Source organism: Rhizomucor pusillus, assembly GCF_041956525.1.
Source record: "Rhizomucor pusillus strain CBS 183.67 unplaced genomic scaffold VTP01scaffold_3, whole genome shotgun sequence".
Taxonomy (NCBI): Eukaryota; Fungi; Mucoromycota; class Mucoromycetes; order Mucorales; family Lichtheimiaceae; genus Rhizomucor; species Rhizomucor pusillus.
The window spans coordinates 1,382,060-1,406,710 of NW_027192145.1; the positions used below are offsets into that span (position 1 = coordinate 1,382,060).

A 24,651-nucleotide genomic window follows, 5' to 3' on the forward strand; every position below is an offset into this window, starting at 1 on the left:
TTGGAATTTACACTGGTGTATGTTTTCATGAGCAAAGCAAATCCATTGCCACTGCGAGCATTTGTTTTATTGCATAATATGTATAAAAATGTACATGAACACTTTACACTGTGCTGAGGGTGTGAACATATCACATTGTTCATGATGTAAGCAGATTTATCTTGACATTTAGAGCGTATAAGATGGGAATCATCTGAAGCATAGAGCGGAACAATCTTTGTATGGTTTGGGTATCCGCCGAGTCTTGATCACGAAACGCACGCGCGAGAGAGAGCCCTTGCTCTATCTGCTGAGTCATCGACAGACCGTGCGGGGGGGACGGAGACGACCCATCTTCCCCCATTCAAAGACAGCAGGTCCTTTTCGGTCGTTGCAACCCCACACACTGTGCCCGCCTTCACGATCTTACCTCACCACCATGAATGTTATTGATGCTTCGGTTTCTGAGGCAGCAACTTTTGGCGCGCACGAAACCCGGGATATTGTGCTACCCAACCAAAACGAGCATGTTTCCCAAATAGCGGTCGACGTAAGTTACATGTCAGATCAGATGCTCCAACTTTTGGTTTGCTGAGACACCAGAGGAACTAGATCGGCGGCTCACTCGCGAAAGTTGTGTACTTTAAATCTTCTGCCGACTGCAAGGGTGGACGGCTACATTTTAAAAAGTTTGAGACGGAAAAGATCGACGAGTGTATAGACTTTATTGCTGAACTTGTAGAGGACGCTCGCCAACTCACTGACGGCACAACTGAGCGGGTTCTCAAGGCCACCGGTGGAGGCGCACATTTATATTACGAGAAATTATCAAGGAAATTGCCAGGCATTATTGTTCAAAAAGAAGACGAAATGGAATGTCTTATAACAGGTATTCTGCTGCAATTTGGCCATTACGAATCCTGGAAGCAAAGGCTGACAACTTTTGTTTTGTTCGCTAGGATTGAACTTTTTCATCACTGAAGTACCCTATGAAGTTTTCACGTACAATGAGCATCTGGAAAACCCTATGCAATTTGAGGAAAAGACAGAGGCATTATACCCATATATGGTAATCTGTCAATTTACTTTGTTGCGCGGTCACAATTGATTTGACATATTGGAAAACATTGATAGCTTGTTAATATTGGATCTGGCGTAAGGTAAAAAGAGTATTTGATGTCATACAATAGCTTCAAAAGCAATGCATGAGTGCTAATTGTTGTTGCTTTAGCATCCTGAAAGTTACTGGACCCAACGAATTTTCCCGCATCAGTGGCACTTCGGTAATATTATCGCGATCCTGATACTGCTATTCGATCAAATAAGCCTTTTTTCGCTGACTTTTTGCATAGCTTGGAGGAGGAACACTGTGGGGTTTACTGTCTCTTTTGACAGATGCCCAGTCGTTTGACGATATGCTCGAGTTATCAAAGACTGGCGATAACAAAAAGGTTGATCTGCTCGTAGGAGATATTTATGGCTCAGATTACAGCAAACTGGGCTTGAAAGCATCGCGGATAGCATCAAGTTTTGGAAAAGTTTTCAAAAAGGGTGTCCGGCAATCCCACGATAGCTTCAACTCGGCAGATATTGCAAAAAGTCTGTTGTTTATGGTCAGGTAATGTCGTAGTAACGAAGGTGGCGGAATGTGGTAGCTGATAATTTTTCAAGTAACAACATTGGGCAAATTGCATATCTGAATGCTCAGCAGCATGGCTTGAAGAGAGTCTACTTTGGAGGATGTTTTATTAGAGGTATGAGGCGCAAAAGCGTTGTTAATTGATACAATGGAATCTAATAAGTGAATTCGGAATAGGCCATCCAATAACCATGAATACCCTGTCATATGCCATCAACTTTTGGTCAAAAGGTGAAATGAAAGCTTTGTTCTTAAGACACGAGGGTCATCTCGGTGCAACGGGTGCTGTAAGTTTGTGTTCACATATACGTGTAAATGCAAATACTCAGTTCGAACTTCTTTCTGTAGTTTTTAAAACATATTCATAGCAACTAATTGTCATTCATTCCATTAAAATACACTTTGTTGATTGATTTTGATTCTTATGATCAAACAAAAATTCATTCGTGTTGAGTGACGAGTATCGCAAAGACAACCATGTAGCACTTACAATCAAAACTTGCTGTCCACAAATAATCGCCGTTTATCCATTTATTAGCCGTCAGTTTGTGTGGAATATTACGCTTGAAATAGTGTTGGCTTCAGCTGAGGAATCCTTTCGCCTTGACTTTTTGCGACAGAGCGAGTGCTCTTTCAGGCTTCTGACACAAGCGGAATAACTAACCATACTGACATCCATTGCTTAAATCATCTGCATTGGAACGACTTGAATTGATTTTTTATCTTTGAATAGCAAACAAGCGCATTTTAGTGTAATATACATTTATTAATCACAATGAAGATAAACTTGATGGGATATATTTGACAAGCGATGTACAATCTAAGCATTTACATGTAGACGTTCCAGTATATATTCATCCAAGACAAGGCCACGTTTTTGCGTCTCCTCCAGTAACTCATGAACTAGGCTGGCATGATCGGTTCTCAAAGCTTTCTTTATCAAGATGGTATATGCGACGAGATCAGCCCCAATGTCGAGATCGAATTCCATGTCTTGCATGATCTTTCTTGCTTTCTTGATACGATCTTTACGGACCCATCCGAGCATCATTTGATGATACATTGGTCGATTAAGTTTCCATCCGCGGCGTCGCAAATCATCATATATCTTCTGTGCCAAAAGCATGGATCGAGGATCCTTGACGAGGGCGTCAAGAAGTATCTTGTACGTCATGCCATCCGCTTCAATATCATCTGCCTCGATGCTATTTGCCACGACATATCCTTTGAGTTCCGACTCAACTAGTTTACGGCGATCCCTGCTTAGGAACACTTTCGCTGCTTCTTTTGCACCTCGTCGTTCAATATAGAGGGTCAAAGCAATATTGTTGATAAAAATTTTGTCGTACTTTGTAGCCGTTGGATCGTTTAACAAGACGTGGATAAGATTTCTCTCCATGTCGCTACCGATGTAAGCCTTTAATATCGTTCGATACGTCGAGGCATCAGGAGAAACATTGACTCTTTGCATGTGTTTTAGAATCTGTAAAATCTTATCGTGCTTCTTGTCCTCTCCTTTGTGCTCAATTGTCGCCCGCAATAGCAAGTTGAAATCGACAACGTCCGGCCCATGCCTCTCCGCTATCAGATCAAATGTCTGCATGGCACCTGAAGTGTCGCCTTTCGTGAGGCAGCAAGCCATCAAGGCGTTCAGGGACTTATAGTCAGGGTTCAAGTCACTCTTGAGATTGAGATCATGAACTTGTTCGTACAACTTCATGTCTCCTGTCTGTGCGCACAAACCGTACAACGAATTTAGAAGCGATCTGGTGACGTTTTCCGGTGCCAGTGTGCTTTTCAGATCGTCAAAAACCTTGATTGCTAGATCATATTGTTTTGAACGTGTCAGGCCGGTCAGAGTATAGTCATATATTCCCGCAGTCATATACGACGGGTATGTATCCTTGAAATTCTGGTATAATTGATAGAGATCTTGGTGATATTTTGCTGCTGAAACTTGTTCAAGGAGCTTTGCATATTCATCAGGTCCAAGGATAGTCGCGTTATTTTTCACTCGCCGCCATAATAACATTGCATGCTTTAACCGCTCTCGAGCCAAGCACCAGTGTAGCATTTTCCGCGCTATCAGCTGTGCCGTTTCCAAGTCTTGACAAATAATCGCATCTTGAACAAGATCCCGTAGCAAACGTGTCTGATATGTATACAGCGCTTTGGGCAACAGCTGGGACACGATCTCTTTTGTATCAAGACCCAAAGCCTGTTTTCGTAGATAAACAGTTCTCGCACTCTCTAATCTGTATTCCTTCACGTATGCTATGCCGACGCGATCTAGGGCTATGTCCAGAATGGCGTGATCATCCATTCCTTTTTCGATTGCCTTCTTGACTGATCCAGTTGCATCATATTCCCTGACAACCTGAGCTGCCTTGCTGATCGAATTTTGCTGAAGCCAGCCTTGCACCATTGCTGCAACTACTCTCTTGCTCGGTGGCCATACTCCAACTGCCTCCATACTCTTGAACCATGCAGTCGCGCTCACCATATTCCCACTTGTTGCCAGACAGGATATTAAAGCCTCGTAGGTCGCCATTGCCGGCTTACGCCCCACAGACATCAGTTTGCGTAAAATCTCTTCGGCGCGGGTAAACTGACCAAGTTCGGAGTGACATCGTACCAATATTTCAGCATGATACGGTTTAAACATGGCGTATCGTGATTCGAGTTTACTGAGATCTTTGAGAACCTTGATGGCCTCCGTAAATTGCCACTGCATCCTCCGATGCTCGGCTTCGATTGTAAAGAGGTTGATTATAGAGTCGAAATCCTTCGTAGACAAAAGAGAGAGCCATTGCCTGGCTTTCCTAATTTCGTCGTATAGACGACGTACACGCAGACGCCTGTATCTTAGGAAGAGATGTTTCGTCACGCGCGAGGGCTCAAAGCCCAACGTATCGTAATCAACAATGACATCGTGTGGATGGTGAATATGCTTGCGTAAATTAGTGACCAATACCGGAATGTCTATACGCTCGAGTTTCCTCGGAGGTTCAGTTGTGATGATTTGTGTGGTGAAAGTACGTAGTGTGGAATGTCTTGTTGCTGTTGCTGTTGCTGTTGATGTCGCGCCTGCGCGTCTTGAGTTTCGTTGGAATGTGATGCCAGTTCTCGACAGAACGAGTGTTGGAAGAGTGTCATGCTTTATATTAGAATGTCTTATGTGTAGCTTTTTAGACTTTTGGAGGTTCGCTTGACGAAGGCGTTTGTTTTCTGGTGGACCTGTTGGTATCGACTGCGCGGGGAAACGGCGTGAGAGACAATTCCGACACAACGTCTGCGCTGACGCAAAGATTGCAAACGATTGTGATCTCCAGCATTCGTTGTAGACTATCGAACGCAGAGTCATGGGAACCCCTCTTCTGAGACAACGCGCCGATGGTGGGATTGACAGCGTTGTTACTTTTTCCAGGAGGATGGGAGATGAAAATGAAAATTTGCCCGCTGCGCAAAGTTGTTTTCAAGTCACGCTTCTTCCGACAAACTGTGTTGTCGGGGGAGATTGTATCCATGCATATGAAAGTATGATATACATGAGGGCCTCTTTTGGTCAGAATAAATATATTGTATAGAATAATCCTATATAATTTAGCTTTGCTTTTTCAAAGCTTTCAAGAACCGGTTCGCATTGAAGATGTGAATTACAAAAACACATTAGATGTAGTCAGAGATCACGATTATTACTATATCTATTTTGAGGGCGAGGTTAAAAAAGCACCGAGATAGAGAAGACAATGTGCTGCTGCGATGGATAAAAAGAAAAATACCTGTGCATGAGTGAAGGTACGAGGCATCAGTTTCGCATACAAATTTCCGATGAGTAATCTTGCTTTTTATTTTTTGTAGATCGATAATGAATATCGATATAATCCGTTGTGAATGTTTCTGCAGATAGTGTGTCCAAGAACTGCGCGCAACTTGGTCTCCTTGGCACTTCACATTTTCCCTCCTCCTATTTCTAATTGTGCTCCGATTTTGAATATCCTGCAGCAATGTTCTTTTGCTTTACTTGTGAGTTCCAGGCTCTCAACACGACCAAGCTGTGTTCATCACTAACCATGACATTCCGCAGTCGGTTTCGATCAGTTCAAGCGTAGGTCGGGTCACAATGTCTGGACATGTCCTAACTGCTCTGCACGGGACGTCTATCTCGTGAAAGCTAACGAGTGCTTTACGTTTTGGTGAGTTAACTAGGCGAGGGAGCGCCCGTTCCATTGTTTTGCAAGAAAGCTTATGATAGAAACGACTTGCAAATAGCTTTATTCCACTTATTCCTTGCGGACCTACGAAGCAGCTTTACGAGTGCCATACCTGCGGTTGGGTTAATGTCTACCAGCCTCCTTTCTAAGACTAGTATATACGGCACTATGCCAACACCGATTTTAATTCATTACAGCTATTTCACATTTTTATTTCGGTTTTTGAGAGAAATACAATCGCTATTTTGATTTTATGCGCGTTCGATGTTGTTTGTCATGCGTACGAGCTGGTTAAAAACGTTTGTTAAAACGACAGTTGTTTTTTCGGCAATGGTGTGCTTAAGCTGTTTCTTGAAGTACGGCTCGAGCAGAAAATTGAGAATTCTATCAAAAATAGTTTAGCATCAACCCTTGTAGGTCGTACATGCCTCGAAACTTTACTTGTGCTGTGTTTCACTAAAATTGATGGCGAGGGACCCAATTTCGCACTCGCGGTGCTCGACCGAGATAGTTCTTTGTGGATTTGGAGCTAAGACGATGTCCACGCAAATGTTTGCAACGACAGCTTGCAACTTTCCATAATCCATCCAAAGGGGGAATCCCGTTTTTTTCTTATACAAATAGTCGGTTTGCAATGTAACTTCGGCGTTCTTGCTACGGAAATATTGAAAACATCAGAATTCAATTTCACTTGCATGCATGCATGGCCACTTACAATCGGCATAGGAGGCGCTCATTTAAGAAAGAGCTGGGGGTTTCAGCACTGCCTGCTTCCATCGGCCAGACTTCACCTTCAAACAGTTGCCACTGGCCTGGGGCAGACTTTGCAATGATTTCAAAGTCTGTCGGGAGGAATTTGCCAAGATGAACTTGCGCGCCGTCGATTATCACATTGTAGTTTGGAAAATCACTATTTTTTAGGCCATCTTTAGCTTTCCAAAATGTGGCAACCAAAATATGAATTTATTGCTTACCATTTGGCTTTGTCGATGTAGAGAGGACCGAGTTTCTCGGCTAGAGCAGGAATAACAACCTGCAGGTCGTGCCAGGCGTCCAAGTTGAATGTAGCTCGCTTATGCTGTGCATCCCAAAAAACATATCGACCAATTGCACGCGCTTGTCTGACTAGGTATGGAGAAAATCCTCCAGAGTATGGTTCCAAAACTAGAGCTGCAGGTTGAATAGCTCTTCTGACTGCTTCGCTGTTGTTCCAAATTTGGGTCTCAAAGATGCGCAAAATCTCGGCCATATTCTCTTGCATATGTCGCATAATTGCCGCTCGTGATTGCTTCCATGTGCCGTTTTCTCCCTGAGGTGGCGTCTCGAGTGCATCGCAGTCGTTTTCGAGAATTTTCCAAATTCTTTTGAGTCTTGCCAAGCTATCATGATCAGGCTTGATATCTGCAAGAGCAATAATGACTTGCTGAACTTGTTTCTCGAGACTCTCATCCTTTGCAAAACCGCGAAGAATATTGTGGATGATGCTCGATTGAACAGTAATTGTTGATGCAGGCTTGCCGGCTTCTCGAATCGCCTGAGCCACGGACATCACAAACTGTTGCATGCTATGCATCATCGAGCTCCTGTGAACGATTCGTTCAAGAATTTCAAATCCTAGGTCGGTGAACATCCTTTCATACTCTTCGGCCTGCTTCAGTTGAATCTTGTCTTCCTGTTTTTGCAGCATTTCCACGTGTTCCTTTTGCATCACAGCTTCTTTCTGCTCTTCCTGCACCACGGGCATTCCTCGTTCTTCCTCCATTATTTCCTTTGTTCGCTCTTCTTGTTTCGATTGTTGCTGCTTCAATTTTTCATATTGATTTTGATTTTCTTGGTTCACGTCTTGGTTTTGATCATTTGCTTGCTTCACTTCCTGTCCCCGTACCTCTTGAATCGATTTATCTGTTGATGTCGGCACAACGGTTTGATGCGAATTTGATAGGCGTGCTTTCCCCTTGCCTTCTGGAGTGGCTCCTTCGACCCCAATAGGTACTTGCAACGGTCCTTGTCCGTTGTTTGTAGATTCTTTGCTTGGGAAGCGTTCATTTTTTGGACTACTTGGAGACAACGCACTTGCACTGGACACTTGCGCTTGAGGTTTTTGGTTGCTCGGCTCACCAATAGCAGCAGTATCATCTGTATAATTGCGCTGTTTACTTTTAATCAGAGCATCCACTGCGCTGATGGATAATCCGAGGAATTCCACAAACTGAGCTTCTCCCGTAAACTTTTGGATCAACGACCATCCCCACTCGTCTGTGTCCTTCTGAGGTAGAAGATCTAAAAACACGGAGAGCAGCTAGCAATTACCATTTGCTTACGTCACGGAGAGCAGGAGCAGAGCTTTACTCACGGCTTGTAAAAGGAGCAAGTTGAGGCACCTTGAAGACTAGTCCGTGATAGATACGTTCCCAGAGCTCATGTTCCTTTCCAAAGTAACGATAACGCTTGTCTTTCATGATGCGATACCACAAGAGCAAGGTGTAAGTGATCCGTTCCATAAGCTCATGGCATCGGATACGAGGATCCTGCGTGACGGAATGAATTTTTGCGAGCAATTCTTGTTGCTCTATAGTCGTCAATTGCCCATTCCTATCATCCATCTACGTTCAGCAAATTTATTTTAGCATAATGAGTATGTATTACAAGTAGTGGGTTTATACACAAGCAACTTACAGCTGTTATCTCGCTTCTGGGAGATATCTGCTGATTCGATCGGTCTTCAGATGCAGTCGCTGCAGATGATGCCATCTATTCCAAGTAGTTTTAGTGGATGCGATACGAGCAGCAAGTAAAAGCGATAATCTACTTTTTTTTAGCAGTTGGAATAGGATTCGGGAAAGAGGGAGAACTTTACGAATTTCGTCAATCATTCATAATAATAATACATGCAGATCAAGATTCATGCAGGATTCGTGTGATTAATGCACCACTTGGAAATTTGCTTTACCTATCACATAAATGACTGGTCATCGAGTGAAATAAACCGGAATCGATAATTACGTTAGTCTTGTCACTGTTCAATATGTACTTCGCTGCAGACGACGGATGATCTATAGTAAAGGATCCCAGATTATGGCAATGACACGTGACCACAGTGCTGTCACGCGTCAATCCGTTGAAACAGAATGACCACATATGGTTTTGTCAGAGCGATGCCACTACGGACTTGTAACATTTCCCTTCCCTACTGTGATTGATAGATTTGCACGCAGATCAATAATTGCTTTGTATGAGTGACGAAGTGTGACTTTTGTGTTTGCCCTTGGTTATTGGCAATTTCACGAGCGTGGTGAAGAAGTAGCATTTGCTTTCGATAGGTCTGATGCCTTTCTTTACTGTGATATGATCGATCCAAACTCGACGATGATTATCAAGATTTACGAACCTTTCTATTGGTCGTTGGAATTGCAAAAAGAGCAGCTGGATCTTTTTTTCTCGCTGGATCCGAAAAATCAGTCGAGATTGTCGGCGCGTCGTTTCAGGTCCCCCACACTTGTCCTTTCGCATATATTATGTCCTCGGAAGCACAGCCAAAGCGTAAGTCCTTCAAATAGAAGTGAGCAATAGTAATGGTTAAGCTGACATTGTTCTGCTGCTAGCATTGCCCTTTCACTTTCAGTTTTTCGCTGGTGCCATAGCCGGCATTTCCGAGATCTTGACAATGTACCCCTTAGACGGTAACTAGGGCTCAAAAGAGGGCCAGTCGAAACTTTTACATACTTACGTGGACATATTAGTTGTCAAGACTCGCGCACAGCTGAGCACTGATGGCAACAAGGGAATCATACAAAGTCTCAAGGAGATCGTCGCGAAAGAAGGGTAAGCCGTTTTCCTCCTGCAATGATATCGAGTTATTAACCGTGTAGAACGAATCTAGACCTGCTACCTTGTACCGTGGTATCGCTGCACCCATTATGGTCGAAGCACCAAAGCGTGCTACCAAGTTTGCTGCCAACGAACAATACACAGCTTTGTACAAGAAACTCTTTGGCATGGAAAAAGTAACACAACCTCTCGCTATTGCTACTGGTATAAGTGCAGGCGTTACGGAAGCTACCATTATTGTTCCTTTTGAACTGGTCAAGATTCGTATGCAGGATAAGGCCAACGTATGTCGGGATGTTTGATTCGTGGGAAGGAATAGATATCTCAGTTCGAGTTTACGAATTTCTAGGCGGCAAGGTATTCAGGCACATTCGATGCAATCCTCAAGATTCTGAAACAGGAGGGCCCACTGGCATTGTACAATGGTTTAGAAGCTACTGTCTGGCGTCATGCAGCTTGGAACGGCGGTTACTTTGGCGTAATCTTCGGTGTAAGAGACTTCCTGCCTACACCAAAGGTAAAGTACGCGATGAATTTTTCTTTTTTAGAAAACGGCTGATTTTCCTTCCGGGGAATAACTTAAACCTTGTTAAACAGACAAAGAATGAACAGCTGGCAAACAACTTTGTCGCCGGTACCATTGGTGGCACCGTCGGAACTATCTTGAATACCCCCATGGATGTCGTAAAAACTCGTATTCAAGGCCACGTCGGAACAGGTCCAAAGAAATACAATTGGACTTGGCCATCTTTGGCTCTCGTCGCCAAGGAAGAAGGGTAAGGACATAAGAAAGGGAGACATAAACGGACACATCAATCAGGGGATATTGACAACTCGTCGTAGCTTTGCATCTTTGTATCGTGGCTTCACAGCAAAGGTTTTACGTCTCGGTCCCGGGTAAGTTGCTACAGTAGACTGCAAATGATAAAACTCGTTTTACTAATTGGTTTTACTCTAGCGGTGGTATCCTGCTTGTTGTATTTGATACCGTATCTAATTTCATGCGCCAGCACTTTATGTAATAGAACATTATATATCAAATGTTTCGTCTGTTCCCTTTCTTTAGATCATGAAAACTGTGCAATAAAGGGCCATTGCTTCCAGGATCACTGTAAAAATACAATTTTTCTTCTTGTACTTTGCGCTTAGGGACGGACTTTGATGTTGTTTTTTATGTTTTCGTTGAAGTTAACTTACAAAGATAGAGGCGTACAGAAGTGAGGACCGAGGTAGGAAGATAGGAAAGCAGACCGGCAGAACGTTAGCGATGATGAACCAACCATCAATTTTCTTACACTCTACGGAGTTTGCACTTGTAAAGCAAACTTTTCAAGCGCACGGTTTGCGTTTCGGTTAATTTTTACAAGCGCTTTCACGCTTCGTCGCTCGCTGCACTTGGTTCGGTGAAGCTCATGAATGATCCGAGTCTGTACTTTCTCCGTTGTCGATATCATTGACTTTTCTCCACCATAACACTCCTTTCAGAAGCATTCTGATTTTCATAATCCGAAGGCTCGATATCATGTTCATTCTTTACTTCTTCCGCTCCTTTTCCTTTCTCTCGTCGGGTTCTGTCTTTATAGGTTGCAACATGGACTTCGCATATAATACATCGTATTAATAGATTAAAATGCCAGAGCTCTGCTTCTGGCACCGTGGCGTATTCGTTGCCGAACCAAGGCGTGAAAGACGCTCTGCGTCACAGGCAAGTCCAAAGTAACCTTGCTCTGATTGAATACTTTTCGCTCTCTCACAGTATGTTTTTGATAGAATCCTCCTTGTCATCTTCATCCACTCTGTCTTCCGCCCTCCGTCCTGCTTCGTCCTCTTTCTCCGTCATCTTTCCCACCCGACGCTCCTTCCATTCATGTGCGTAGGCGATGACTGCACCCGGGGTGGGGTCGTCGCCGGGCAATCTGGGAGTTTTAAATGATACTTTTCAATATCTATGGTCAGTTACGGCCTAATATTCCGGCAGCCCTCCCTTCGGGGAGGTGTGAAGTCGCTGTAGGTATCAGAAACATTATGATTTTTGGCTCTTTCATCACTAACGTTCTGCTCTTCTATCCATTCTACCACTCCTCTATTCTCCTTTATTTGTTTCCTTGTAGTTTAACTTTGAATGTTCTTTATACAATAAAGATAGAGTCAGACGTTTTTTTTTCTATTATGTGCTGCGTGGTTTAGCAAACTCATTAGTGCTGCAACTAATTCTCCGTTCGCTCTAGCGTCAAAGATAACCCCACCAAACTTATGTCGCAGCATTTCGTTTGTTTCGATCTCCTGGTGTGCTATGTACAAATCATTCGAAACATGCTGTTGCTTCCAGATGATGGTGCCCTGCCTGTTGTCCTCCTCCAGTTCTTCCTCGCCAGCTCTGCTCTTCCAAGTTGTATGCTCAGATTCATCCTAATCTTCTATGGTGCGTGGGCCATGTGACATATTCCTGCTTGCAAGTGCATGTCGATCTATCCAAGGAACTCTCTGTATCTAGAAGCATCCCCTCCATCCCGGGCATGACGTTAAACTGCCTACGGTGCAAGCCGGGCACCACCCCCCTCCAAAATGCATGTTTGTGTATTGTTACCCTGTTCCCGCGTCTGCCCTGTCCCCGACACGACACGATGCGTGGCATGCGCTTTAAGCGGGAAAACAATAAACTTGCTTTTAATAAGATAACTAACAAACATTTTGTATATAATAGCGCAATACAAAGAAAAAGCCGTAGTATTTCGGTTCCTTGAAAAATGGAGACAATGATTCAGGCACATATCATTCGCCCCTTTTCTTTCAAGAACCGCCGAGTGAACGAACTTATTTAGAGGTTGCTCTTTTACTGCCCATTCCACTCATTTAGACGATGCAGCGTTATTCATTACCTCTCTCCACGTCATTTGGGGAGAGTTTCCCGGAAGATAAACACCTGAGTAATTATTCGATACCTCTGCACGATTCCCTTCCTCCATCATTGGTATTACGAGAATTTGACTATGCATAAACCATATTTTTGTCTGACGTTGCAATGTCATCAGCCTGTGGCAGGGCAAGCCAAAAAGCTAGCACAATCAGGCGACGTCGAAGCACGACTACGGCAGCTAGAAAACGAAAATGAAAAGTTAACGCTTAGTAACATACGATTATTACGAGCCAATCGAATCCTTAAACTTGACAGCGACAGAATTGTTGATGAGCAGACGACGGATCTCAAAGAAGAAATTAGCCAATTAAAGTTACAAAATGTCAGACTACAGCGCAGTAACCGGTTATTGCGAGACGATTTAGATACGCATAGGGTAGATACATATGTGGAACCTTGCTGTGCATATCTGCATATGCAGCTCACACGTTGATATCAGGAGAAGCTTAATCGCTTGCGCGACGAGCAAATACGCAAAATGACCACTGTCGGTCCTGAGTACGAGTATCTCGTACAGATTGTAAATCTACTATATCGTCAGGTATGGAACGCAAGTATGTGCTCAGAGACGTTGTGGGATGTTACTCACTAAACTTGCGTGTAGATCCAAGGACAAGCAACATGCGATAAGACATGTTGTTTCACCAATTTACCTCTCAGTCAAGGCTTTTCGGTGCTTACTTTACCGCCGGAGAGTGAAGAGCAACGACCGCAACCTCAACATATATGCCGACCTTCGATTCAGTCTCATAATTCAAGTGGAAGTTTAGCGTGTGTCATGGAGAAAGAAAATGCGGCTTTAAGAAAAGAGATTGAAGAACTGCAAACTGAGCGAGACCGGCTGCGGGAGCTGTTGAACGACAAGGAGGAGGATATCGAGACTCTGAAGCGAGAACTCCGGATGAAAGACGACATTGTGACCCAGCTTGAAAAGGATTTTGAAAGGATGGAAATTGAAGTCATCGATCTGCAAAAGGTACGTGAATCAGCGCACTGGGCAATGACGTTGCTAATTGTCATTGACATATCAATCCCGCAATTTCCAGGATGTTCGGGGAGGTAGCCGAAGTACACCGGCAACGGCCGCCGCTACTTCCTCTTACACTGACATCAACGCATTCCCTGTACCGCCGCCCAAGGATGGCCCATACCCAAAATAAACTCCTAATATTAAGCCGATTTTACCCTCTCACAAAAAAATTCACATTCACATGGGAAACCCGATACAAACTTTTGTGTAAGCTGCTTTTCTTTTCCAACGTTGCTTTAAAGGAATACATGGTGGGGAAGGAATCACGAGGAATATCGCTTGGGAAAGGGATTAAACGCGTACACCTTCACATGCGCGAATCACCGGGGGACTTGCGATCACGCTCTACTTGAATAACGTAGGCCTAGTTGACCAGGGTTGGTCATCATGATCAAAGCAATATATCATTTAGTGATTTCAGAGCAACACATGGAGCTTTTGACGGTATATCCATGAAAAACTGGGGGGAGGGGGTGGAAGAGGCATCGTACTCAAGGAGCCTTGTAGCTGGAAGAACGCGTTGCGGCGCCGCAGCTGGAAAAACCAGAAAATTTTTTGGGCAAAGTCCTCCTTCACTTCCTCACTTCTTTCTCTCTTCCTTTACAGATCTTTTGTTCCTTGAGAGCCCCAATCGCGCAGCAAATAGTCCAGGAGAGCAACCGTCGTCTGATTCTTACACTTGCCGACCGCCAGCGGTACCTTCCCTCGTGGATCTTCTAATCATCGGTGAAGAGCCGACTTCCGTCAATCAGTTCTCCAAAATGCAACTGAGATTGGAGCCAGCACACCCTTATCAGCTTTTCCCAGCTAACAACCGGTTAAAGTCGTACGGTCACCCGTCTGGTCTTCCGTCGACCTCTGCTTTTCCGTTCATCGATACGTACCAGCAAGCGCACAATGCGTTGATGAACAGTCTTCCTTCGATGATGAATAATGCAGCTGCAGCTTGTAAACGTCAATCTTCCCTTGACCCTGCTTTGGGCACATTCCCGAGTCTGCTGCCGCTTGTTGAGACATCATCCGCAACATCCGCATGCAGTCCCGTGATCCCGGCGCTTGCTGATTTTGCGGCATCAATGACATACCTTATGTGGCATGCACGCAAAAGGATGTCAATTCAGCCCTTGAACGGCCATCAAAACCTGCCTGTGGATGCCAGCAAACCCAATCCAGCTTTCAAAAAGTTCTGCCTGCAGGTAGCTAATCCCTGTTCTCTTGCATACGTACGCCGTACTCAACTAACTATACTTAGCTGTTGACCGCTACCCAACTCAGCGAGCCTGCCGTAAATCTGGCACTCAAGTATATCTCTGTGCTGCTACGCTCCAACCCAGGCATTGAGGGCGCGGAAGGTTCCGAATATCGTCTCTTCACTGTTGCGCTGATGTTGGGTAAGTTCTGATTGACTGGACATTTCTCCTTATTATGTTATCTATCTGGACTGGGACTAAACTGCCTATCATGTAGCCAACAAGTTTTTAGATGACAGTACCTACACCAACCAAACCTGGTCTGAGGTTTCCGGTTTGAAACTAGTGGACCTGAACACCATGGAGGCCGAGTTTTTGGAGGCGATTGGGTACAGCTTGTTTGTACGCAAGGAACAATATGATCAGTGGACTCGCGCTTTGGATGATTGTCGAGATACAGTCAAAAGGATGATCTTTGAAGGTTATCGTCTACGCGATGAGCTAGTCCGATCGGTTCTTCTGCGACTGGGGCTATGTGAGGATCTCGATAGGATGCAACGCTTCCGATACTATCGCGAGAACCCTGTGCAAGAAATCCATGAAATGGCTATTGACGAGCCTACGTTCAGCGTGAACAACCAGGACCGTGCGCACCAGATGTGCCTGCATAACGTTCTTCACGCTCAAGATAATGATGCCAATGCTTATGGTGATTTCTCGTACCGTCCTCATCGACAGACAGCACCGCCTCCGCCGATCAGCCGCAACGAATCTTTCTTCAAGGCTTTCATGTCTTTCAATCCTCCCTCGCAGAACAGATTGTCTGCATTCGGTGACCTTGGTCTTCCATCTCCTGACGATAGCAACAGACGACACTCTTCTCAACGTCTTTCTTTGCCCCTGTTGCCAAAACCCTCGCATACATCGGGCAATCCGTCCATGTACCACCCTTCTGGCTACATGCGACAGTCGGTGGATTACGGCCAATCCTACAGTAACAGCACCACCACTTGCACGTCGGCTCCGTTCCCTCCCCCTGGATTCACTGAATCCGATAGGCTGACATTTCGTATCACCAATCCAGCCTTGCAGCCACAAGCGCCTCCGTCTTACAAGCAAGATTTCCACCCTTCGAAATTTGCCACCGCAACTACTCATGACGCAGACTGGCGTTTCGAATATCATCCCTACCGCGCATCCAGCTCTGCCGCCGCCTATTAATTCAAGGATTGGCTTTAGTTGCTCAAACTTGCTATCATCGAGTTGTCGTTTCTAACCTCCCTTTTCCTCTCTCTGTTTATCTGTCTCTCTGTCTCTCTATAACCTATATCGTTTTCTTTCTTCTCTTCTATTCACTTTATTCTCTTCTTTCTCTTTCTTTTTTATTCTCAGCGTTCCTCTAACTCTTTCTCTATTGAAAACAACTTTAGTTGTTTTGGCGGGAATTTTCTCCACTTGTGGTTTTTTCCCTTTCTATAATCTCTTTTTTTCTTTTTTTTTTTTCTTTTCACATCCTCTTTGGCACATTACAGATCGAATCTATAAAGCGTGAAAAAGCCCTGCATTCAGGATGGAAAAAAAGAATAACTCGTGGTTTTGATTGTTCTTGCTGAGTTGATGCGTTTGTCGGATTAAGGGGTGGCGGCTTCAACTCGTCAACTTTGTTTCTTACAGATGGCTACCTTGAATAACAGAATGTCTGGGCATTTGCGGTGCCTTTTTGCAGCCCCTGAGTGAAGGAAATCGGCTGCCGTTGGATGCGTGGCAGTGACGACTGACAACAATAGCCCAATAAAAAAGAGTGTTCTGCATGACGACATGAACAACAATACATAGACGCTCTTTGTTCTCCCATCCGTCTTCTCCTTCATTGCATGAGACGGAGCTTGTTGTTAGTCTGGTACTGAATAAAAAGAATATGTTATGTACGAATAGAGCGAATGAGATAATACCGCCTCCTCATTCTTTTTCGTTTCCAGAGGAACAAGAGCTCCTTAACATCTCCTTCTCCTCTTCCCCGAATTGAGTTCTTTTACCAGGTCTCGATCTAGAAGCGGCCTTCAGCTTTTTTATTCCTCAACTAATTTTTTAACGTAAACCTAGTTCTTCACTTTTTCTTTCCCTTATTTTTACAGCTTTTTTATACATTTTTTTCCATGAAACGCACGCCTACCACATTGGTGGCTAAATTAATACTCTTTTTTGCCTTTGCGCCGTGGTCCTGCTGGTCTCTACCTATCGGCGGCGGAATTGCTGACCAGGATATCAAGAATGCAGCGCAGCAACAGAGGCAGCTAGTTATCAGCCAACCAGAATATGAATTTGACGCTCGGCAGTTTGCACAATTTTTATCAACTCATCTACTGTTTGATCACTTGGATACGGCCTTTTCGCACGTATCTCAAGAAATATCACAGCAGTTCCAATCGCGGATACAAGTAGACGCTACCGGAGACCAATACTGCTCCCCAGTCGACGTACATATTCTCAAGGGGCAGCTGAAGGGTGCAGTTGGATGTAAGTACCAGGAAAATAACTTAAAAGCGGCATATGTCAAGCCAGTAACAGTGACAATTAATAACAATGAAACTGCTCCGTAGCATTCATTCAAGACCATTTGCCGTCCGTGTGGAGCAAACATGCCTCAGGCCTGGACAAGTATACACTGCAAAGATACATCCAGGAACAAATTTTAGATATCTGCCCTGCTACTGCTACTGCCAATGCTGCTGATGCTTCTCCTCCATCAGCTCCACCTTCTCCTGAACAAGACATAGTATCGGTATCATCACTATCAATATCATCTTCATCCTCAACAGTCGTCCGTTATGCATGCCTCGCGAACCGTTCGACGGACCTGTTCTCGGCACTGGATGTATACTTGGCAAACCAGCTGAAGACTGCTCTCTCAACAATCTTTGAGAAAGAGTTACCGGCCCTCTTTGAAACGACCCAGGCACACGTCGCAACGACCCTCACACATTTCAACCAAAATACACTCGCCGCTTCCCAGTGTCAATTGAGACTCGGCAGCAGTGATGAGGACCATAAAACCAAGAGCTGGGATGACCTTTTGGAGAAAATTACGCAGCTGGCTGGTCACTCTGATAAACCGTCGTCTATTGAGCCATCTTTATCACAATTTGCGACTCTTGCTAAACTTTCCTAACTTTTCTGCGATGCCTCGCTCCCACACGAGCGCGTAGTATGTGTGAGTGCGGCCTGAGATCTTTTGTAAATGCGTTCGTTACTCTGTCGTCCCCTCTTTTGACCTTTGTACCATATACATACTTTCCCCCTCCCGTCCTAATTTGGGAAACCCAAAAAAGTTCATAAATAAAAGATTTCGTTATCGTGGTCGCTACTACTAGAGATTGGCCTTTCCGGCTACAATGTCTGAAACATCAACATTTTTCTCGATACGATAGTTCTCCATTCGTCCCTTAAAGTAAATACGATGCCGTTGTCCTTTGGTTCCTGTAGGCTGTCCTGTTACAAGGTCCAGGTAGGTCTCGTCTCCTGGATACGCTAGATACGCATGGAAACCTTCCTTTGCCATAGGTTCTTTCTCGGGAGTGGGGTTCATCTGCGGCATAACCGTGGATACGCTGCCATCACGTCTACGGAGAGCGCCGATACCTGCTTGCTCCAGCTGTGCAAACGCACCTGCTTCGTGCAATACTTTTAAAGTGTACCATTGTGGTGGAAATAGGACGATCTTCTTGTCATTGTTTGCGTCCAGCGCTGCATGGTAAAAAACAAGAGGAGATATTAGAATACGGAATCCTTGGACCGCCTTGGCAAATCCTCTCCCAAAGGGGATGCATACACGATGGATACCTCTTTCTCTGGTCTCCCTCCTCCTCCTCCCGGCTCTTCCAAATAATTTTCTTTACCTTGTTCAGGTGTCAGCCAATCTAACTGTACAGTCTCCTTGCCATCAGCGGCCAAAGCAGCTTCGCCTTCTATACGTTTGGTCACAGATGCATCGTCGAGCATCGTCAGGAAAAAGTGGGTATTGTAGCGTCGTTTTTCGGCCTCTGGAGTGATCCAATTTGCAAACGGAAGCAGTTTATCCACGGCCGGCGTCAACTTGAACGTTTCGCACAATACTTTAAACTGCGAGGCATCCTCGTGCACTTTAAGTCTCCATTCTTCTCTCACAGAGTCTTGCAAGACTGTGTGTGCTGGAGGGTGCGTCAGGAGTAATCCAGACTCTTCAAATGTTTCGCGAATTGCACAGATCTTGTGTGTCACCCTGCACAGACGATATGTCTTAGGAGATACCCAGATATTTGACTGTCACTATTCCCAACTTACTCCTGCTGTTTCGCATTATTGCTTAAGCCGAGAATAGGTTGCCACAGGAATGCATCATCGTGTTTGTCAACAACGCCGCCAGGAAATACATGCGCATTGATGAAACTACTTTTCGCATTTCTGCATGCCAAAAATTATATAATACGTCAATCAGCCAATTCTCACAGCACTTGCCCCCCCCCTCCCGCAACTCGTTTTTTCTTCTTTTACCTTTTCATCATCAAGACGCGATAGTCACTTTTGCCCTGCTTGTTACCTATGTAAGGTGCTGCGACAATGAGACTGGAACGGACGTATATATAGAGTGAATAAACGGAATGCAAGCAGAAAAGCAAAAGCACCTTACGTTGCAGACGGTCGAATGCCTTTTGCTGATGCGGCAGGTACCATAATGCTGCGATGCTGAATGAGTCGTTGAGAGGTTGCTACAACAAAGGTTACGAACGGTTTAGGATATGAGATATGTGCAAGGTAGTGGTAGTTTGTGAGGCGTACTACAAAGACGTTGTCCCAAAACGCGTGAGCTCATTATCATATGCATGCGTAAATCGATTTGGAGCTGGAGGAAAAAGTGTGGGGAAAAACTCTTAATCAATTTGCCATCCTGTGAAAACCTTAAAAACAGGCTTCCTCTCGATAATCAGCTATATTTTATATCCTTGGAAGGACGCCACATCGAAATATAGAGCTTATAGTCAAGGCATATTTAAATGAATTGAAGGCGGGCACAAACAGATTTTGCAAAGATCAAGCATGTGTTATTTATTTGTTGAGCTAGTTGACAACGGAAGTATCTAGAACGATATTCAGCAGTGTATGGATGACGGATGTCTTAGGGGAGGAATTGGGAATCGATGGTATCAAATTTGTTTGCACTTGCATGTTTATGCAGATGCTGGGGTGTAGAAACCAACGCTTTGCCAGTAGTTGAAGAACTTGCTAACTAGCTCGGTGTTGAGAGCAGGTGATTTGCCGAGAGAATCGGACACTTGGGTAGTGAGACTAGTTTCCCAGTGGGGCAGTACACCGTGTGCAGCTTCATAAAATGTCATCAGACGATATGCAGGGTTTTCTGGATGCTGCTTGAGCTCTTGAACCCAATCAGCAACAGGTATAACTTCGAACTGGATGCCGCCCAGCTTCATAGCTTCCAGTAAATCGATCCAGGTAACCGTCTTGGGATTGACGATATGGAAGACCTTGCCGGCCACTTCAGATCCTTGCCACTTTGCGGTTTCAAGCATGATTTCGAAGATACTAACGGAGGCATAATCAACGGGGAGCCAGTCGAGTTCCATGGTGCCAAAGTCGGGCATCTTTCTGAGCTGGCTGCCGCCACCGACCATCATGAGCGGATACTGTTCACTGGTGTTCCAGACGCCGTTGAGAGTATCGCCGCACACTTGACCCATTCGTTCAATGATACAAGGGAAGTCTATATATAGAAGAAGAAAGAAATGGTAAGTATACGATAAAGAAGAATAAACCGATGAGAATCTACATACTCTTTTCCTTGCAAAGGTAATCGAACAAGTGCTCAACAATGTACTTGGATTGGCCGTAACCCATAGCCATAGCAACGTGAGGGTCTTGAGGCGTGATTGTCTCTGGGATAGCATCGAGCTTCATGGCGCCAGCTGCGCTGACGCTGGAGATATGGTGAACATGCATCGGGTTCTCTGGGCGATAAGCAAACTTGAGCAAGTTGTAGAGACCACGCAAACACTCCTTTTCAAAGTGGGAGATGGGTTGGTTAAAGTCAAGAAGCCAAGCGCATGCTTGAACCATAGTCACTTGTTTCTTGAGTGCATCATACTGTTCTTGGCTGAAACCGAGATTTGGCTTTTCTAGAGTCATCGGCAGAGCTTCCAACTTGTCCGTCTGCAAAAGACTAGTGTCAAGGTGGCGATCGCGAAATGCCTTCTCGAGGCGGCCGAAAAGAGACTCGTTGGACCGTTGGCGAACCAAGGCATATACCTTCTTGACTTGTTGAGACTGAAGCATATCACGAAGCATGAACGATCCGAGGGAACCAGTTGCGCCGGTGAGCAGAATAACGTGACCATCTGAAGGAACCTGAGGAGCCTTTGCAGGTATCTTATCAAAGTCCTTGTCGGCGCGAGCCAAATAGTCCTTGAGTATTTCTTGAGTTTCCTGATAGTGATCCTCGGTAGTCTTTTTATTCTTGCCCCCGCCTTGAATATACTTGACAATGGAGTCAACAGTAGGATATTCGTACAAAAAGTTGCTGGGCAAGTCGTTGGCATACTGGTTTAAGGTATTCATGAGCTGGGTAGCCAAAAGCGAGTTGAGTCCATAGTCGAACAGAGACTTGTCCTTGTTCTGAGCGAGCTCGGATGCATCCACACCCAAGCTCTCGGCTGCCGAGTTGATGACAAAAGATGCCAGATCTTTGCTATTGACAGTGCCGTTGGTCTTGGTGCTGCCCTTTGCAAAGTTGTCATACATAGCTTCAATAACATCTGCATTTTGCTGATAGATTTCCTTGCGCTTCAAGCTTCCCTTGTCGGTGACAGCAAGTTTCTTCTTGATAGGAAGAATGTGGATCATTTGAGGCAGGATCGTGCTGTAGTTGGGCGCGACCTTGTTTCCTTCCTTGACAGCCTTAGAGACACGGTCAATCATTTCCTGCGGGGTGCACTCGAGTGCTCGTTCGGGATCGAGTTCAACCAAGAGAGCAGTGCACTGGCGACCCTCTGCAATAATACAGCAGTTGTTGATAATTGCCTCTGCGGCAGCAATCGTGTGTTCAATGATGAGCGGATTGGTCTTTTCGCCATTCTCCATGACCAGTGTATCGTCCTTGCGACCCAAGATGGTGTAATAGCCAGAGCCAGGAACATCCTCGCGAAACAAGTCGCTTGTGGCATAGCTTCCATCTTCGCGGTTGGCAACGTTGCGTGCAAGATAGGGACATCCGGCCTTGATAACCAGGTGGTAGATACGTTCTTGCTTGTCGTAGGGCTCCCACTCAAGGTAAGGTCGGAAAGGTTCAATAAATCTGACCTTGCTCCAGAGTTCGTGTCCATCCTTGCCGCTGAAATCACTGATACCTTTGCCTCCCATTTCTATCGCCCGGGAAAATCCGTTTGTTAGGCAAATGCTCATCATCTTGATAATTGGATAATCACCTACCAGTTGTGCCATAGACGTTGCAGACATTGATTCCATTCTCATGATACCATCTACCGATATCAATGGGCAGAGGAGCGCCGCCGTAGATGATGTACTTGAGTTGCTTCAACGGGTTTATATCAGCCTTTGTCTCTTTCAAGTAAGTCACCAAATTGCGAAGTAAAATAGGGGGCAAGGCGCTCTTGGTAACATGGTTGTATGTAATTGCATTCAAAAGTTGCTTTGGCGAGGGCGGAAGACGTTCATAAAACACAGCACTTGCACCGCGAAGTAGCAGCGAGAAATGGATGTGAATGCCAAAGATATGGAAGCTACACCGGATGAGTTAGAAATTACAATGTTCAAGCATGTAATAAAATCCGGCAGAGCAACACTTACAGTGGGAATACTGTCATCAGGACATCGTCAGGACCGCTTGCAAGTTCAGGAAAGTTTGTTGCGACTGATTCTGCTTGGAGTTGCCAATCATAAAGGAAATACTCGTTGGTCAAGTAAATCGGCTTAGGCAGCGATGTAGTTCCAGAACTAATTGAGACATGAATCATGTAAATACGCAGCTCGAGTTTCTTAATGATATATTAGCGTACCTCTGGCAAATGACGGCAACTTCTGAACGGTCTTTTTCAGAAAAGTCGTAGTCCAAGTCTTCGTCTGGTGAAGACTCGTTAAGAATTTCCATAAAGTTGAAAGGTGCGAGGACCTTGACTTTGCATTCGTGGCTCTGCTCTACGTTCTGGACAACCTTGTGTGCTATGTCGGCATATTTCTGGGATACAATGAGATGAGATGCCTTCGTCTTGTTTAGAAGGTTAATGTGAGCAGCCTCTGAGTTGCGGGGGGATAGCAGCATGACTTGTACGCGAAGTTTGAAGAGTGCAATAAGAGCAATGAAGTAGAAGATTGAATGATCAGCCAAGAATGCCATCGTGGAAACATCCCTCACTTCAGGGGCCCATTTCTTTGCCAGTCTAGTCGTAATGCGGCTCACTTGCTCGAATGTGAGAGTCTTGAAGGATCCATCCGGGGTTTCGTAGTGAACCATGGGTCTCTCCTTGTACAATTGGCTTCGCTTGCGGAGGAGATTTGTTACAGCATTGTAGTTTATATAAGGTTCTTGCTGCTGTTCGGTGACGCTGGGCATCTTTGCTGATATAAATGATACTTTGGAAAGGCACTGGCAAGATCAGACTCCTTTATATACGCGAGGGATTGCTGAAACTCAACTTGAAAAGCTACAGCATCGGTTCTGATTTTGATCCGCTCAAATCATTTAAAGCAGGCTCAAGAAAATATCTTGTTCCTTTACTGCTTTTACTCTCCAGAATAAACCTCTGCAATTTATTCAAGTCAACAAAACCTTACTTATTGTTTCCACTTTGCTAATTAGAGACATATCTTTCGACGCACGGACAATATGGATCCATCGATCTGTTTGCCTCCTAAAGAGGTCATCGGCAAAAGAAAAAGCCATGATAAAAATTGTCCATTTCTGGGCAATTCTTCGGCTGATTGTTCAAGCTCTTCATCTTAGTTGATCGGTAGAATATTTTTCGCCAAAACCTTCTGCTGCAGCGAAAATTAGTCGCGAAAACTTTGCCCCGTTCGGTGTGATTGCGACCCCAATGGAATCTACAATGATCAAAATATCCAAAAGTTTACCCTTCCGTTAAAGATCAATAAACCAAGAAACTAGGTGAAATTTCAGCTGTCTATACAAAGGAACTCGGCAGAAGATTTACAGACAACCTAACCCGATCTGAATGTATACATTTCATATGTAGCTTGTACTTCGTTACACCGTTCCAGGGACGATCTCGGAGCAGTACCCGATACTGTCCAGCGGAGATCAACAGGAGTAAGCGAATGTTCCAAACACAACACTTTGAACAATGCAAACGTACGATTCTAAAATAACGATTGCAGGTACCAAAAAGAAGGATTAACATGTCATATTTTCAATCAATTTCATTCCAAAAGTCTGTCATAAGCAGATGGTGCATAGTGTTTCAAAAACGGGGTGTCATATGTTAAGCTGCAATGTATTCCCAGCCTACTGTATTTTATGCTCCCTGTGACGCAGGATACGCGTAGTTCGCAAGCTGATTCTACATAGAACATATCAGAAGAATCGGAGCTCGCTTCTGGCGGTATCTCGTGGCCATATCCCCGCTATGATGCAAATCGTAGCTATTGGATGCCAAGTGATCGCTTCTTGCCGAACTGCCGCGTCACGTTCAGTTTGCTCACGAGCACTAATTTGCAATTATTACCATATTAAACAGGGACTCGCCATCGTCGGTCCTGCTTGCAGCATGCGTCGAAAGTAAATAGTATAGCCGATGCAACTCCAAATGCATACGACTCGGGCTCGAATGCGA

General features: G+C 44.8%; 10 protein-coding genes across 10 annotated transcripts; 6 read left to right on the forward strand and 4 right to left on the reverse strand.

Annotated features, from left to right (window-relative positions):
• Nucleotides 1–418: 418 nt before the first annotated feature.
• Nucleotides 419–1,993, forward strand: VTP01DRAFT_6764 (uncharacterized protein; the record flags this gene model as incomplete). The annotated part of the gene is made up of 9 exons (XM_069385701.1): nucleotides 419–529; nucleotides 592–868; nucleotides 939–1,048; nucleotides 1,114–1,139; nucleotides 1,211–1,262; nucleotides 1,332–1,597; nucleotides 1,651–1,733; nucleotides 1,796–1,905; nucleotides 1,967–1,993. 9 exons carry the CDS (start codon nucleotides 419–421, stop codon nucleotides 1,991–1,993), a joined length of 1,062 nt encoding a protein of 353 aa, XP_069243137.1.
• A 445-nt stretch (nucleotides 1,994–2,438) lies between these two features.
• VTP01DRAFT_6765 (uncharacterized protein) lies at nucleotides 2,439–4,982 on the reverse strand (the record flags this gene model as incomplete). The annotated part of the gene is made up of 1 exon (XM_069385702.1): nucleotides 2,439–4,982. The coding sequence occupies one exon, from the start codon at nucleotides 4,980–4,982 to the stop codon at nucleotides 2,439–2,441; it is 2,544 nt and encodes an 847-aa protein (XP_069243138.1).
• A 643-nt stretch (nucleotides 4,983–5,625) lies between these two features.
• On the forward strand, nucleotides 5,626–5,981 carry VTP01DRAFT_6766 (uncharacterized protein; the record flags this gene model as incomplete). Its single annotated transcript, XM_069385703.1, has 3 exons — nucleotides 5,626–5,644; nucleotides 5,706–5,814; nucleotides 5,891–5,981. 3 exons carry the CDS (start codon nucleotides 5,626–5,628, stop codon nucleotides 5,979–5,981), a joined length of 219 nt encoding a protein of 72 aa, XP_069243139.1.
• A 102-nt stretch (nucleotides 5,982–6,083) lies between these two features.
• Nucleotides 6,084–8,583, reverse strand: VTP01DRAFT_6767 (uncharacterized protein; the record flags this gene model as incomplete). Its single annotated transcript, XM_069385704.1, has 6 exons — nucleotides 6,084–6,216; nucleotides 6,274–6,486; nucleotides 6,548–6,742; nucleotides 6,807–8,112; nucleotides 8,186–8,435; nucleotides 8,509–8,583. The coding sequence occupies 6 exons, from the start codon at nucleotides 8,581–8,583 to the stop codon at nucleotides 6,084–6,086; spliced, it is 2,172 nt and encodes a 723-aa protein (XP_069243140.1).
• Nucleotides 8,584–9,347: 764 nt separating this feature from the next.
• Nucleotides 9,348–10,682, forward strand: VTP01DRAFT_6768 (uncharacterized protein; the record flags this gene model as incomplete). The annotated part of the gene is made up of 8 exons (XM_069385705.1): nucleotides 9,348–9,372; nucleotides 9,435–9,512; nucleotides 9,573–9,654; nucleotides 9,713–9,944; nucleotides 10,010–10,177; nucleotides 10,258–10,436; nucleotides 10,504–10,557; nucleotides 10,619–10,682. 8 exons carry the CDS (start codon nucleotides 9,348–9,350, stop codon nucleotides 10,680–10,682), a joined length of 882 nt encoding a protein of 293 aa, XP_069243141.1.
• A 1,838-nt stretch (nucleotides 10,683–12,520) lies between these two features.
• VTP01DRAFT_6769 (uncharacterized protein) lies at nucleotides 12,521–13,737 on the forward strand (the record flags this gene model as incomplete). The annotated part of the gene is made up of 5 exons (XM_069385706.1): nucleotides 12,521–12,631; nucleotides 12,693–12,953; nucleotides 13,017–13,118; nucleotides 13,182–13,553; nucleotides 13,624–13,737. The coding sequence occupies 5 exons, from the start codon at nucleotides 12,521–12,523 to the stop codon at nucleotides 13,735–13,737; spliced, it is 960 nt and encodes a 319-aa protein (XP_069243142.1).
• Nucleotides 13,738–14,368: 631 nt separating this feature from the next.
• VTP01DRAFT_6770 (uncharacterized protein) lies at nucleotides 14,369–16,018 on the forward strand (the record flags this gene model as incomplete). The annotated part of the gene is made up of 3 exons (XM_069385708.1): nucleotides 14,369–14,803; nucleotides 14,860–14,998; nucleotides 15,075–16,018. 3 exons carry the CDS (start codon nucleotides 14,369–14,371, stop codon nucleotides 16,016–16,018), a joined length of 1,518 nt encoding a protein of 505 aa, XP_069243143.1.
• Nucleotides 16,019–16,953: 935 nt separating this feature from the next.
• VTP01DRAFT_6771 (uncharacterized protein) lies at nucleotides 16,954–17,966 on the forward strand (the record flags this gene model as incomplete). Its single annotated transcript, XM_069385709.1, has 2 exons — nucleotides 16,954–17,314; nucleotides 17,398–17,966. 2 exons carry the CDS (start codon nucleotides 16,954–16,956, stop codon nucleotides 17,964–17,966), a joined length of 930 nt encoding a protein of 309 aa, XP_069243144.1.
• A 198-nt stretch (nucleotides 17,967–18,164) lies between these two features.
• VTP01DRAFT_6772 (uncharacterized protein) lies at nucleotides 18,165–19,658 on the reverse strand (the record flags this gene model as incomplete). Its single annotated transcript, XM_069385710.1, has 6 exons — nucleotides 18,165–18,541; nucleotides 18,694–19,055; nucleotides 19,118–19,237; nucleotides 19,328–19,399; nucleotides 19,464–19,542; nucleotides 19,613–19,658. 6 exons carry the CDS (start codon nucleotides 19,656–19,658, stop codon nucleotides 18,165–18,167), a joined length of 1,056 nt encoding a protein of 351 aa, XP_069243145.1.
• A 343-nt stretch (nucleotides 19,659–20,001) lies between these two features.
• On the reverse strand, nucleotides 20,002–23,414 carry VTP01DRAFT_6773 (uncharacterized protein; the record flags this gene model as incomplete). The annotated part of the gene is made up of 5 exons (XM_069385711.1): nucleotides 20,002–20,552; nucleotides 20,623–22,206; nucleotides 22,274–22,584; nucleotides 22,652–22,798; nucleotides 22,861–23,414. 5 exons carry the CDS (start codon nucleotides 23,412–23,414, stop codon nucleotides 20,002–20,004), a joined length of 3,147 nt encoding a protein of 1,048 aa, XP_069243146.1.
• Between the last annotated feature and the right edge of the window lie 1,237 nt (nucleotides 23,415–24,651).